The 16,080-nt window shown below is 42.7% G+C and overlaps 1 protein-coding gene across 1 annotated transcript in view; it reads right to left on the minus strand.

Annotated features, from left to right (window-relative positions):
* The window catches only part of slf1 (SMC5-SMC6 complex localization factor 1), a 37,079-nt gene that overhangs the window by 8,915 nt on the left and 12,084 nt on the right, over window positions 1–16,080 (minus strand). The window contains 3 exon segments of the mRNA XM_034212712.1: window positions 9,541–9,723; window positions 10,967–11,059; window positions 15,129–15,208. Of these exon segments, the coding sequence (XP_034068603.1) occupies window positions 9,541–9,723; window positions 10,967–11,059; window positions 15,129–15,208 (356 nt within the window).

Genomic DNA, 16,080 nt, shown 5'->3' on the forward strand with positions numbered 1-16,080 from the left:
CCCAAAGCAGAAGAAGAACAAGTGACGTCAGCGGCTTCATTTGCCTAATCCACCCCCAGGGACTTTTTCCAGTGTGAACGCGATCTGTACTTAGTTCATGCGAACTAAAGAGTTCACATGAACTAAGTTCACATGAACCTTTGTGGGAAAAGTACCGCAGTGTGAATGCGCCTATGAACTAAGTTCACATGAACCTTTGTGGGAAAAGTACCGCAGTGTGAATGCGCCTCATGTTGGTGTTTTTTTTTTTCAATAGCCCGGAAGCAGACAAAAGGAAACAAATAAACCTTGAAACTTAGATTTGCTGATAGAAGAACGTGTTCCCAACACAACAACATGCATTATCTGGTCCATACAAATAAGTATACAACATTTAACTGAACCTTGTAGTTGAAGGAGGACAGCAAAAAACATAACACAAGTAGAAAAAAGAATATTCCTTGGCCTATGCCATTCCCTTTTCACTGAAGCTAGCTTCTTGTGGCCTTCATGCTCACCAAATGCTGCAGCGGTTTAAGAAAGGAGAACAAAGGTTATCGATGTAAGCACACTGTAAAAGTTGCTGCTGGGAATACGTAGCCTGTAGGAAACTTTATTAACAAATTGCAACATCATCATCACCCTCTTTTAATCCTCTATAGCGCTCATCTCTATAAAAAACACACACACAGGGTTCGTCTGAAAAGGGGTCTATTCCTCCTCTTGGAGCATGATGAGGAGACTGGGGAGACTCTTGGAAAAAGCTCCAGACTTAATCTTGGCAAGCAACCATAAACACATAAAGAAAGGTTGGGGGGTGGATAGCAGGAGAGAGCGAGTGAGACAGAGAAGCAGGAAGAGAGGAGAAAGAAGAATCTAGTCAAACATTCCCAGTGAGGAAAGCCCTTGAAATACAGCCTGTAGAAAGCTGCAGTTGAAACATCAACACGCCGAGTGAAGCGAGGGCTCCAAGCTCAGCCTCTAATGGTACGAGAGCTCAGCTCCTCACAGGTGCCAGTTCAGGACCCACAGGGAAATAAGTGCTGAGCAGAATGAACTTTCTTTACCGTGTTGACAGTGAAGAGGCCCAATTGTGTCTAAAGCACTACCTCTGTGTGTGTGTGTGTGTGAGATCTATGACAGAGATAGACAAGCAGACAGAGACAAACCATGAATGACTACAGCAGTCCGAGGGGACCTTACGTTTCCTGTGCCACTGAGCAAATGACATCTTTCTGCTCCACAAACACTTGTTCGCATTAAGATCTGCAGGGACTATGGGATGCTGCGTTTGTGTGTCTGTGTACCAGAAATGCTCAGAAATGCAGTCAGTCATGTAGCAACCTCTGTTGCATTTCTGAACTTGACTTGAGCCAAAGACATAGACAAAAGAGAAATAACAAAAACACTTTTACACATACCTGAACAATTCTTTATGCTCCTATACTCCTTCCCCTCCAAGCATCTAAATGGGTCTATGTGTAAGTGTGTGTGTCTGTGTGTGTAAGTCGAGGTGGACTGGCTGTGCTTACTAACACGGCGGGCTGTATTGAGAGGACGCCATCAGCGATTACGGTCACAGGGCCGAGTGGTGACAGCTTAAAGGCTCTTTTCTTTATTCCTCCACCCCCTTCGCTTACTGACACGCCTACACTGTGTGTGTGTGTGTGTGTGTGTGTGTGTGTGTGTGTGTGTGTGTGTGTGTGTGTGTGTGCCAGGTCTGAATCTACAGCAAAAGGCTTGGGGTCATTTTCCATTCCAATCAGGGGTACCGGCTGCCCAGGCCACCCTGCACATTTTGAACACTCCTACCAGCTGAGGAAGGGGCGCGCGCGCGCACACACACACTGGAAGCCAGCTTACTTTTATTGCAGCATTTTAAGATACACAGAAATATGTGTGCATGCCGTGTATACACATACACCAAAATATATAGCCAAGGACACTTCCATACCGTGTAAAAACAAGCCACACACACACCTATACACACAGGGTCATGTGGGGCAGCCTTGGGCGATGGGAGGAGGAAGGGAGGAGAGCGGAGTCAGCCTTGCCCTCAGCCATGGCATCCTTTCCTTGCCAGCTCCCTAAGCCCTGAGGGACTGAGGTAGGGGGTGGGATCCTTCCATTCCTCCCCCCCTACAATTCACCCCTTAAAATGCACTCACACATACACACATCGAGAGAGCCCAGGCCTCTAAGCAGACAGGCTTACAAAAGGGTGAGATCACTCCTAAATAAAAGCTTTGTTGGTGTGCCAGTGCCAGTGTTGCCCTCTCTGGCCTACCAGAACCTTGGCAGCTAGGTTCAGCCTTTCTGTTGGAAACAGCAGGGTGAATGCCTCAATGGAAAATATAGTTTCAGGAGATGCAGCAGGCATTCAGAAGAACAAAACACAGGGATATAATAAATAAAGAGGAAAACCAGGCTAGTGGGCCAGATGTATTTCTATTCTTCTATCATGGGACCTCGCAGCTAGTCTCCCTGGCCAAAATGTAAAAAGTAGTCTGATGTATGTTTGTAGGAAACGCTGCCATAAGCATAAAAGTCTGCACTAAAGTCCTCCTGCTGGAATGAACAACAACATTAAGATGCTAACGGAAACTAAGAAGGATGTAGCCCCAAAGCCAAGTCTTTCCACATTTAACAACCAGGACTTAAAGATAAAAAAAGAGAGAAAAATGCTAGACCTATCGATGGTGTCCATGGCAACCGGATGGAGATCACTGAAAAGAGACCGAGAGAGACAGAGTAGCCTGGAGTCAGGAGGACCACCTCCTCACCAGATCCCTGCTGCAGCCTTTAGACAACCCGCCATCAAGGTGAGAGGAAATAGCAAACAGTCAGGAGAGAGCGAGAAAATAAGTAGGCCTATAATGTACCAGCCTGCAGGTGTTTCAAATTGGGAGTATTCTCATTCCTGTTGTTCACACACACACACACACACACACACACACACACACACACACACACACACACACACACACACACACACACACACACACACACACAAACACACACACACCACACACACACACACACACACACACACACACACACACACACACACACACACACACACACACACACACACCACACACACACACACACACACACACACACACACACACACACACACACACACACACACACCACACACACACACACACACACACACACACACACACACCACACACACACACACACACACACACACACACACACACACACACACACACACACACACACACACAAACACACTTTTTCTTCTAATTTCCAGATACAGATAGCTGTTTCTTCCTCTGACCTCTTTTAATTTGCTCTCCCTCCTGTTACTGAGGAGGAAAAAAAAAGTGCGCTCTCTTGTTTCCTCCCCGGGACTAAACAATCCCAGTCTAATTTATTTTTTGAGGACAGAATATGTACATGTGTTAATGGGAAAGTCGAATCAAATTAACTATAATTAGTCAAACTGAGAGGTGAGCAGAGGCAGAGAGAGGTATATAACATGGGAGACTTGTTCAATGCTTGGGAAACTGGCAACCCCCCTCCCCCTACCCTCTTCAAAAACGCACACACATTTCCTCTGCCACCTGCTGCCGCAAACCCAGCGACGCCACCCTCTCCTCCACCCTCTCCTGAGCGCAGACACCCGTCACGCTCGCTTCAACCCTCCTGAGCTCAGACTGTATGTGGCACGCAAACATGCCGACACACAAACTAGTTGTGTTGTGACACATTTCAACAAAAAACCTGTGTGTGAATTTCGCAAGCGGCGGATCCTGACTCCTCTAATCTCGTCAAGAAGACATTAACAGACATCTCATGAGGTGATACAGTAATCTGTTTGGACAGACTCGCAGTGCAGGAATGCATGAGGATTATGAAGACAAGCAGTGGGGGAAGAGGGGGAGATGGTATTGATGATCTACAATTCATAAAGTGAAGAGGAAGACAGCCTCCGGGGTCCAGTACCAATTCAGTTTGTATTGGGCGCACTGTATGTGTGAAGTGCATAACTCTTTTGGTATTGTAAGTAGCAACAATATACCCTCAAATAACAAACAAAAATTGGTGTAAACTTTCAGTGGGTATTCCAGTGAGAGACCCTTTCAGTCTCAAGTATGGTTCAGACTTAAACAAAGCTGAATACTACAATTTACCATAATGCAAATTAGTATCGCCTTTAAAATAAATACCCGTGTGTAGAATTTAACCAAAGTCTAACTCTCACAGGCTTTCTGCCAAAAAATTGCAGTCTCCATGCCCAAGCCAAATTAACCCTAATGACATCATCAGTGTTGTTTTTTCTAGACTTTGTAAAGCTCCATCCTGAACCAGAAAAGAGATATACAACTGTTTTTCAAAGGCTGAATAGTCATCTATGTGATGAAGGAACTGAACTTGATGTGTAAAATCGGTGCCCCTTTAAAAAGCCCCACTATCAACAGGTGCCTCGCTCCACCGGGAGGCTAGTTAAGATAAAAGTGGCCCTGCTAAAGAGGTCAAAAGCAGTATTCAATCAGTCAGTAAGCTATACGGCATTTGTTGGCTACATTAAATTGAAAGCCTGTCTTAGCTGCAGCAGTCATAAGTAACCCTAACCCTAACCACCGCTGCAGTAAATCATTAGCTAAATGGCTAATTCCACAGATTAGCTTTCTTGTCAGCTGACCGCCTAGAAAAGTTAAAGGTGTTTTATTTTAGCATTATATGATTCCATCAATGTGACGGGGACCATTTGGTTTAATGAATCGTTTTGAGGAAGATGGATTACATAAAGACATATGAAAACATGTTAGTGTACCCCCATGTACATGGGCGTAGGAAGCATCCTGAATGTGGGGGGGACATATTTAATGGGGGTGTGGGGGTCCTCCCCCACGAAAAAAAATAGATTTCCTGTATTCTGGTGCATTTTAACAGGTGGTTTGATACTTTTATGTGGCTATACTAGCATGAGGAAAATGATGGGTACATTTTGTAATTTCATCCAGTAGTAAAGAAAGGAAACATATTTGATTATTAATTCAGAGCCGTCTTTGAATGAATAAAAAGCAGTTTAAATGCCCATTTTTTGTACATTTATATACAACAATAAATATTTGTGAGTGCATTGAGAGATATTGTTGTGGAGAGTCATTTATATATAAATCGCAAAATACATTTGTGAATCCTTCTGTGAGCATTTATTAATATTGAGACTGATCTGACTCCATACAGATGTTAAGTTCACCTAGGAATGGTATCATTGACTTAAATGTTCAAATAAATGTTGCTCTTCTGTCTATATTGGTCATATGATGCCCCTTGACTGAAATGCTTCCTGTTCAATATCCCCACTGATTTCCTTAACATTCTGGGATGAGAGTCCACATCACAATTGACTCTAAACTGTCATTTCCCTTTCATCACTCACCTCAGCAATGAACCTCTCTCCACTGTCCCTGTGTTCTGCCTCTGACTCACTCTCAAGCGCCTAGATATCAAGAGAGGTGGTGAAGTGATAATTATTTATTGAGCAGTATACTCTTTCACATTGAATCATAACAAGTCATACTGAATGTAAATACAACTGACTCTAAAGTAAGTCCCAGTCTGTGACATTGGACATTTTGAAGACTCAAAGTCCCAAGCAGTAGGTAGAATATTAGCTAGTCTATGTAATGTGCACAGAAAATAAATAGTTAACTGAATACTGGGATGGAAATTGCCTATAAGCACTCAGTAAAACATAAACACACACAAAAAGCTTCTGAATGATAAGAAGTATAATTAAAACATAATGCACATTACCATTTTGAGAGAGAGTACCTAAATTAAAGAACTCAGAAAATAATCTCTTATCGAACTGAGGCTCCAGTAAAACACACTGACTGCATCTCTACATGGACATCATGGTGTTTACATGAGCACAGAGAGATTGGGTTATTCATGTTCCCTGTTTACATGATAAATACTAGTAACCTGGCATTTCGATGCCTTTTCTCATCTAAACTATTCAGTATTTGTATCTCTCTATCATGACATAAAGACGAAACGCCTCTCCAGAAGTGAGACGCCGCCGCCATCACTGTTAACTGATTAACTGCTACCAGCTGAAGACTTACTTTCCTCTTCTTTGAAAAACATGTTCTTATGTCCATGTTGTCTGGGGGAGAAAACATATCAAACCAAGTATTGTCAGCTTTGATTTTCGCTGTATTCAATGTCCTGAACACTTGGTGTGTGTGTGCCTTACCTCCGCTACCGGCATCGCTTCATACAACAGATCTGAGCTGTCCAACTATGACAACACTCCTTGAACATGCGCGCGCTATGGGAGAATCTACCTTGGTACAAAGCAGCAGTGAAAACATGCAGGGTTTCCCACACATAGACTATACTTGGGCGGGCCGCCCAGGTATATTAACGGCCGCCCAAGTATATTTCGCGACCCATTTAGTTTTGTTTTTTTTATTCGTCCGTGACCACGACGCCATCTGCGATCGATTAACTTGTAGACAATGATCCCTCGCTCCCTTGCTCTGATCTCGCCTCCTTCTGGCCTGTTAAGTGGCCTGCCTCACACAGGGTGACTGGCTGTCCACATGATGTGGCCTGCCGACATGGCCACTGTCATACAGATCATAAATCAAAGCCCTTGATTGGTCTCTGTGTGTCATTCAAGCTCGGGATAACCTCAGCTCAGGTGAGGTAAAGGACTCTCTGAGTGTTTAGATAGTTAACTTAGTCTAAGTTCTCAGTGGGTCTCAAACGGTGTGGTCACCATTTATGTAAACACATATTTCCATTTGAGAGGGTAGTGATTGGTCTAATGGATAGTGAGGTGGGCTGAAGATCGGAAGGCTGTGAGTTCAAATCCCGCCAGGAACACCACCACTAGTGTGCCCTTGAGTAAGGCACTTAGCCCTTAGTTACTCCAGGGAGAATGTCCCTGTAATCGGTCATTATAAGTCACTTTGGATAAAAGCGTCAGCTAAATGAAATGTAATGTGATTAGTAAAATATGCATGAATAAATAAATAAAAAGTTAACTAGGTGAAAAAAGGTAAGATACACTTTTAAAACTTGTTGAGAGAAAACTAGTCTTTGCTGCTGCCTCAAAGAGGAGCAGGGGGAGAGGATGGAGAGGGGGGAGAGGAGGGAGACAGGAGAGGCTGATTCAGGAGCACAGACACACTCACAACTATAAATGAACCAAAACTAAATTAATAAACAAGTTTCAGTGTTTTTTTCATATTGGAAATGGTATGTTGTTGGTTATGGCCTTGATTTTATGATTATTGAAATGTATACAGTTCTGTTAAATATAGGTGTTTCCATAGATCTAGTCTCTTTATTTTCCCCTCAAAATGCACCAGATTGATGCATTTAACTCCAAAATAAAAAATAAAATCTTACCGGGGGGGCATGCCCCTGGACCCCCCTAGAGGATTTGAGGTCGACCCCCACTAAAAATCACATGGATAGGTTCCTAAATACATTAATAAATACATTTATTTTTTTAAATAGTAACCCATTTCCATATGTTCATGTGTGGGTAGTAGATTTAAACTATAGAGCTATCATTATGGACCCTGCCTGTACCTGTACCTGTTCGCTCTGCCATCGCGTCTGCTAACAAGCGACCAACAGAAAGGTTAATGTTGTTGCACGTCACGTCACCTCAACCCCCCGCTACCACCACCCCCCCCCAAGTATATTTCAGATCTGTGGGAAACACTGGCAGTTAATGGACCAGCACCAGAGGCGTTCCCATACACACAGGCGTTGGAGCTGTTCTTCATGAAATCCCAGAAGGATGAAGTGCTCTGACAAACAGTGCCATCTTTGGGCAAAATGATTATACCGGAATTACACCCCCCCCACCCCTCCCCTTGCCACCACCCGCCCAAGTATATTTCATATCTGTGGGAAACACTGACATGGTATGGAGTTTCATTGATTTGGGCATTCTCTCAATAAGCAAGTGGAATGGATTTGATAGTGAAACACTGACACAGCGCTCTACAAAGTGCGGCGAGTGGATAGACCGATTCACGGACTTTCCACATGGTAAAAGTGGGGGGGACTTGTCCCACCCTCATATAATGGCTGCGACGCCCATGCCCATGTAGCATACAGTTGGAGTAGCTTTAACCTTGCAGAGTAATGATATTCGAAAAAGCCCCGATACTAATACAAATCAGTGTTACTGTATCAACTTAAATTAAAGACTAACCTGAAATTAATAACATATATGGTAATTTTCTGATTGACCAAACCACATTTAATGACCGTTAAGTAGCCTAACCTAATAAATGTTCACTTAGATAAACAAAGGTGTTCATTTACTAATGTACAACTAAGCAACCACTTACAATATTTCCCGGTTATATAATAATATTTCACTATTATTTGCGTATTTTAAAGATAGTTCACACTCTAAAGCAGTGGTTCTCAAACTTTTTCAATAATGTACCCCCTTTGAAAAAAAATTCAGCCAAGTACCCCCTGATCAGCGCAAAAACTATTTGTTAGGGAAAAAATGCCTATAAAGAGGTACAGTATGGCGCTGCACCATCGGTGTCTGATTTATTAAAACAACAACCTTGTAACTGAGAAACACTTAAATATAATAACACTACAGTAAGACGACATTGAACTGATCTTTTTAATAAGTTGTACTTACAATTTAGTGAGAAACATGGGCTTGTGCTTCACTGAGGAACTTTGTCATTCTCGGTGACAGGGAGGCAACCTGCAGTTATTACACTTCGCGTTTTGAAATATGTGTAACTCTGTTCATATAAAACCCACACTGCTCAAACTTCGTTACTTTTCCTAAAATGTGTATATTTATTTATTTTGGGGGGTGGGAAATGAAGAGAGAAAAAGATATGAGCATTTTATGAGCATGGGATTTTGACCCCTCATATAAACATATGCATAATGCTGCGCTATACTTTGCGGCCGCACGCCGTTGCCAAGCAACGCTTATTGTTTAGGACAGGTCCTTTGATAAGCAGGCAGTCATATAATTAACTAGAACTAGCTAGATCTGATAGATTTGGATATTAACGCGAGTGAAGACCGGACGCAAGAGAGAGATCAGAGATCAGATCAGCTGCTGCTGACGGAGAACACGCAGCTCTTCCGGATCACAGCTGCCCCACTGTGACGGACCGTTGAGCGGAGCAAAATACACTAAGAGTAAGACCTAACACACTTAGCTAGCTTATCTACTCTGGAACTAGCTAAACTAGTTATAAATATATTTATTCTTTACTGTCGGGTCACTTATTACAGGATCAGCGAGCTGCACGAGACTGACGGGCCGTTAGGGTTAAGGGTTAACCCTAACCCTAACCCATTTTATTATCCAGAATTACTGTAAACCTTTGAATAAAGTAAAGTTTGTTTAAATGCATTACTTATGTTTTTTTTTCATGAACATAAAATAAATCTCACGTACCCCCTGCAGTACTGCAACGTACCCCTAGGGGTCCGCGTACCCGCATTTGAGAACCACTGCTCTAAAGCACTGAGTTTCTGGGTGTATTAGTAAAGTTCACTCACCTGCATGCTCCAGTAGCATTTTTGCGATGTCCATGTGTCCATTTAGCATGGAGTCATGCAGAGGACTGACTCCGCCCACCTGGTTATCGAGTATTGGTGCAGGGTGGTGTTGTAGCAAAATCTCCACACACGCAGCGCTGCCATGGTTGCACGCTTCATGCAGAGGAGTCCAGCCTGCATGGTCTACATGGTGCACAAAAAAAGCACACACAAAAAAAACAAGCGCATCAACTTTATGTATTGTTTATCTATTGAGGTAATAACCTTAGATAGGCATTTCATATATCTATCACATCTAAGACTTCCAAAGTAGTTTTAGACAATGTTAAGGTTTGACTGGAGGGATGAAACATTGAAGATGAATTATTTTGGCATGAGCAGGCTAACCCACTCTGTTGCAAGAGGAAAGCGATTGATTAGCTAAGGGCGCAAATAACTCGGCTAGCAAATAAGATAACGTATGTAAGTTGAAAAAACTCTGTGCTGACTTAGGTAAAAATGAAAAGCACCTTGCAAAGTAATTGTGGCTAATAATGAGAGCATTTTAAGATTTGATGTGATTCTTTATATCAAAGAATTATCTCACAATTATTTTGCCTTAAGAAATAAGACGACTAAACTAAGGCGCGTAAGACTGATAATGCTATTATGAATTACCTGTACTTTGGACACTTGTTTGGGCGTTACAAACAGTTTGCTAACCTCTACCAATGTGCGTCTTACATAACATAATCATACAAAAATCAGCTTTTCCAAGAAATATAAAAATAATTGAGTCCATATTTTACACTGTTCATAAACAATGTTAATGAATAGACAAGTTCTAAAGAATACAAAATATACCATTTGGAGAACGCCACAACGGAGATCTGTTTTAACCGGTAGAACGACTCCAACCATAAATGTTCGGGCCTGGTTAAGAAAGACAGCTGCAAGGTAATGGCGATAATTTTACCATTTAGCATATACATAGTTCTGCCTAATCACATTTTGGACATCAACTCCTGCATTAGTCCCCAACAGAGAAGCTAGTCAATTTATGCTGCTATTACAGGGCTATTACAACATTGGAGAAACCTTTAAAACAGCGCAACATTTCCATAAAAGGAGGGAAAGCCATTATATTTGACCTAAAGGGACAAAAGAAAGTCACTCTGAAATATCACAAGGCATTCAATTCACTTAGCAAAGTCACCGTAAAGCAGAGCTAATCTGAGTCTCTAAACGCATCCAGCTTTTTCTAGACACACCCTTTAGATTTTAGGTAAAGGTTAACCTCAATGATGACGCACACGCACTCCTATTTCTTCTCACCAATTTTATTCCCCCCCATGTTAATCGCTTTTTCGAAACCCTAGAGCAAACAGTGGAGTGCAGTCAGATGACGGTGAGACGGAGGCTATAGATAAAAGCGAGAAAGTCTTACCTTTAACGTTGATGTCTGTGTTAGGAAGCGCCAGGATCTGAAGCACTGTTTCCACTTGGTTCCTCTTGCAAGCTCTGTGGAGGAGGGTCTCTCCTTCGACCAGGACACACACAACAGACAAACACACCCAAAAGAGAGAAGAGAGAAATCCAAAATTAGGGTGTGCCCCGATGTCCTGCCCATTGTCCCCCTCCATATGGTGAGCAAACCAATAAAATACCACAGAAATGTCCCCAAACACCAAAAAAAAAAACCTGACCTAAAAAAGTACGAACCGCCAATGAGGATGCGATTTAAGTAGAGTGATGAGAAAAGGGGGGAGATCTATCAAATGAATAAAATTAGATGAGACTAATTTGCCTCGCTCTTTCGCTCTTTTATAGACACAGAGACTTACACCCTGAGCCGAACAAAGTTAAGATCGGGGCAGTCGGCGAATGAATGAATGTAAGGGAGAGAATGTAGCCTTGCTTCCTGTCCGCTCGTCCCTATATTGTTACTTGAGAGGAAGTTATGGTAGACAGCCCACGCACAAAGCCTCGAAAAAGGATTCTTCACAGATCCAGTGTTCAAAAGCTCCGCTGGGCATTGCCAGTGTCACCACGTGATATTTAATCTAAATTACCAGTGAACAAGCGTGGCAAAAACGCTCTCGAGGAAGTCCATTTACATTATTAAAACACACATTTATTCCCCCCTCTTCCCTTTTTTCTCATCTTTACCCCGTCCCTCACTTTTTCCTGATACAATATTAAACCAGGAATATATTAGCGGGCCAGAGCCCCCTCTTTTCATGTATGGCTGAACTTCAGAGGGAAGTTAAAGGCCAAGCATGAGTGGCTCTGTGCTTGCCAGTATAATACAGCACTGCAAAGCCCATAATAAATGCTTTACTAGCTCTCCCCAGGATGCCACGCCTGTACAGGGGCTCCACTCCAGCGTGCAGAGAGCACAGACTGGGGCAGAAAGGAGGGGGGGGGGGGGGGGTGGAAATAAGAAGCAGTGGAGGAGAGAATGAAAAGGGTTTCCTGCTAGCATATAGGGGAAATATTGGAAATCCTGGATACTATTCATCCTGAAGAATTCTTTTCTTTCACGAGGTGTCTTTGATGATGCAGAGGACGTGTTAAATGTCATCCACCGGTAATAGAGGTTGAATAGTAGAAAAAAAGACGGGGAAAGGGTCGGAATGTTTATTAAAAAGAGGATCGTTTATATTCTCCAAGGAAATGTGATGCAAGTCAGAAAAACGACAGTGTTTCTCCTCTAATCTTAGTTATACATAATGCTTAATTGTATTTAACCTTATGTAGTTGACCTTTCAGCTTTAAATAATAAGAATCTTTTAGTGGCAACAGGCTGTTAAAGGTTACAAAAGTTAAATGGAATAATGCTGCTCGGGTGCCAATGTCGACAAAAGAGACTTAAAAGCATAAAAAGCAATGCAATTGTATTCTAAAAAACAACCCCTGGGAGCAGTTTGGGAAAACAAACAGTCCGATGAAGCACATGGCAACTTATTTCAAGTCATTCTAAAAGTATGTGTAAAAATCATATTAAATTACACATAAAAATAAATAAATGTGTTTGCCAACCTAACATGAGAAAGCAGCCATTGGAGGTCGTACAGCATAACGAAAAAACAATAATGAGGTCAATCAATGTAGCAAACCGATATTTCGTCATCTTAAAATCAGAAACACCCGAACAGAGGGTGAAGCCCGGTCCGGACTACAGTCACTAATGAGTAAGCTGTACTGTGCGGCACGTCAGTGTTCTACATGGGCTGCTCTGCTATTACCGGGCTCTAAAACGCTGTGATTAAACACCCATTCCACTACACCCCATGTGTACACATCCTCGCAAATGCCAGGGCCAATCCACGCACTGTTAAATCACTTTAATGGCTCCAATTTGGACACAACGCCTCTATTATAGGGGTAATTGCATGCTCAGCATTTACAAGCACGGAAAGGATAAATCCGCCTGTCCTTTTCTATAAATCCCCCGTTTCACACTTTAATAGAAAAGTGAAATGTATGTGTTGCTCTTTATATCCCTCAGTCTGCTTGCTACACTCCTGTAAAGTGTCGCTTGGCCCGCCGATGCCTGGACCAAAAAGCTGCTGGAAGCCTGTAACAATGCTATTTGCGATGAATGTGTTGGAAAGGTATTCAGTGCCAGTTATTGGATATATTTGAACACTACTGCCGTCGCTGGCTCGAAGCACACCACGTTAATTCCCGAGCATCAAGATTACTGCAGCCTTTACAGTGCCTCAAAATAATTGACTGGCATTAACGCAAGTGACTATCATTTTAACATTCCACTGGTGACGATTTTAATGTAGGATACCTCCATTTAATCAGTGATAAACCACGTTGGGCAACAGCCTAGCCCCTCTGTGCCAACAGGAAGTAATAAGACACAGACTGTCTGTTAAAAAATAGCAAGCAAATTCACTGTTGCTTGGAATAAACAGTGAAAGTGAAGCCAAACAAAAGTATATAAATGTAATATGCAAACCTGGCTCCAACAAGTATTTGCCTCTCTCATCTTTGTGTTACACCGTGGTACGAGCAGATGTATTACTGATGGCACGTAGAGGTGCAGTAGGAATGGTGGAATGGACAGGCACAGATCCTAATCAATGTTCACTACAAAATCACTGGGTAGAAAAATAGATCATAAAATAGATTGGGTAATTAAATGAACATCAGGGAGACAGTGTTTTAACTGCCCAATCTGCAGCACATAGACTGCTGAGGCAGTTTAGGCCTTAGTCTAATCCAACCACACTACAGATAGTGCTGCCGACCAAATGGGAGTCAAGTAGTGTGGTTACAGTTTGCAAACAGTGTATGAGGACTATGCCATAACTCTTGAGCATGCTAAATATATTTTGAAGAAGGATTCATCTCTGATCATCTATTAAATCACTAATTTCTTACAAAGTTCTCTCTCATTTCTGGATAAAGTTGCTTGGAATACCTTTACATTCCCAATAACAAATCCTAGCTTTTGAACTTTGCTGTTGACTTTAATAGTTTCAGGATGACATGAAGCTTCAAGTAAACAGACTTTAAGTGATGTTACACACAGTAGTTTTTGTTTGACATTCTCCACACAGTATATTCAGGCTGATTTAGATTGAAATCTCTGCCGAGTCTCCAGGAACAAATACTCATCTTAAAAACAGAGAAGTTCTTCCAAATCCCTCATCCCTTCTCAGCTTCTTTGACAAAGATACTGAGGTTCCAGGAGGTGAGGCAGATGCTCCAAAGCAAAGAAGTGCAGCATATAAGAAAGCAGACTCACATATGTGGGTGAAAAAAAGCCTGAGAGAGAAAGAGAGTAAGGGAGAAAGAGAGAATGGGAAGGGATGAGAGGGCGAGAGGGGAGGATGCTGTGCCGATGGTTCATCAAAAATTAATGCCGACCGCATCGGTATAGAGATCACGTAGTGGAAAAACAACAGCCTTGAGACTTCTGCCTCAACCCCCCCTCCCCACCCCTCCTTCGCACCGGCACAGGGCCTTTCTGATCAGGTGCAGGGGGGAGATATGAGCTCTGACACCTTCAGGAGTTCACACAGAGTGCCATGCCTCTAATTGCAGGAAGTTCCACCAGTGCAGCTGCTGTATCTCCGCAGCCCCGCCCTAATTGCTGCATTTAATATCTCTAAAATGGAGATCTGAGGCGCATTGTGCGTACTAATATGTGTTATTGTTTTGTGTGAGGAAGCCATTATTTCTGTCCATGCCATTTATTTATTTATCTATTACTTTTTTTTTTATAAAAGGTGAACAAGACATGAGGAAAAAGCAAAACAAAAAGCACAGTGTTGAATTTCAATGCGCATAGAACAAGATGAGGAGGCGTTATGCGGCCCAAACGCTGCCCTGAACACGCGCGCGCCGCAAATTATGCAGTCGAGTTGACTTTACAGCTGACTAGATGGAAGCGTGGTCCGATGCAAATCAATCACTCTCTCCATACATTATGTGCTCTTCATTAAGCTGAAAGTGATGACAGAGCTATCATGTCCCTCTTTACTGATGACCTAGTGCAGTGCATCAGTCCATTAAAAGTCCGCTCCTTGCAAATGTGCAGCTATATTGTCAAGCAGCCGTGTGTGTACGTGTGTATGCATGTGCCTTACCTGCTGCGTTGACTCTGTTTAAACCTTTGGGGACGTTCTCTTTCTTCAGGCTTGTTTCATTCACCGGAGAGCAATCAGCACTGTGTGGAGACAAAGGACATGGTCAAAGGGGGAATGAGAAAATCCACATGTATGTGCTAAACTTAATTCAATAAGAGATGACACTAAATGTACATGAACAGTTATTTAAGTTTCAATGACTGACCATTTCAGTACCACAGCGAGGAGACCTAATGGTACAGAGTGGAATGGGCATGACTTTAAAAAGTGCCATTAGCAAATGAATCCCTCATGGCGTTTTATCATTTTATATGAAATCTGAAAATATCTGTCAAACCCCACACACACACACACACACACACACACACACACACACACACACACACACACACACACACACACACACACACACACACACACACACACACACACACACACACACACACACACACACACACACACACACACACACACACACACACACACACACACACACACACACACACACACACACACACACACACACACACACACACACACACACACACACACACACACACACACACACACACACACACACACACACACACACACACACACACACACACACACACACACACACACACACACACACACACACACACACACACACACTTCACACACCCAATCCTCCATTCCCATCTCCAAAACACTTTTCCTCCCACTTAATGCCTCAAACGCAGAGACGGCGAATTCCATGTGAGCAAGCACATTAGGAGGAATAACTAGTAAAAGAAAGTGAAGCCTCTTCAAAGTAGTGGCGTGCTAATAGCTGTGGGCTGTCACTAGTCCTGTGAGTGGGTATGGGAGATCTGCCTACATGAAGCCTGACAGGTGTCTGGAGTGTATATGTCGGTGCACGTGCGCGTGCGCTGCATTGAAACGGAGTGCCATCCGTATTACAGGGAAGAGG

Source organism: Gymnodraco acuticeps, unplaced genomic scaffold, assembly GCF_902827175.1.
Source record: "Gymnodraco acuticeps unplaced genomic scaffold, fGymAcu1.1, whole genome shotgun sequence".
In the NCBI taxonomy this organism is placed as follows: domain Eukaryota; kingdom Metazoa; phylum Chordata; class Actinopteri; order Perciformes; family Bathydraconidae; genus Gymnodraco; species Gymnodraco acuticeps.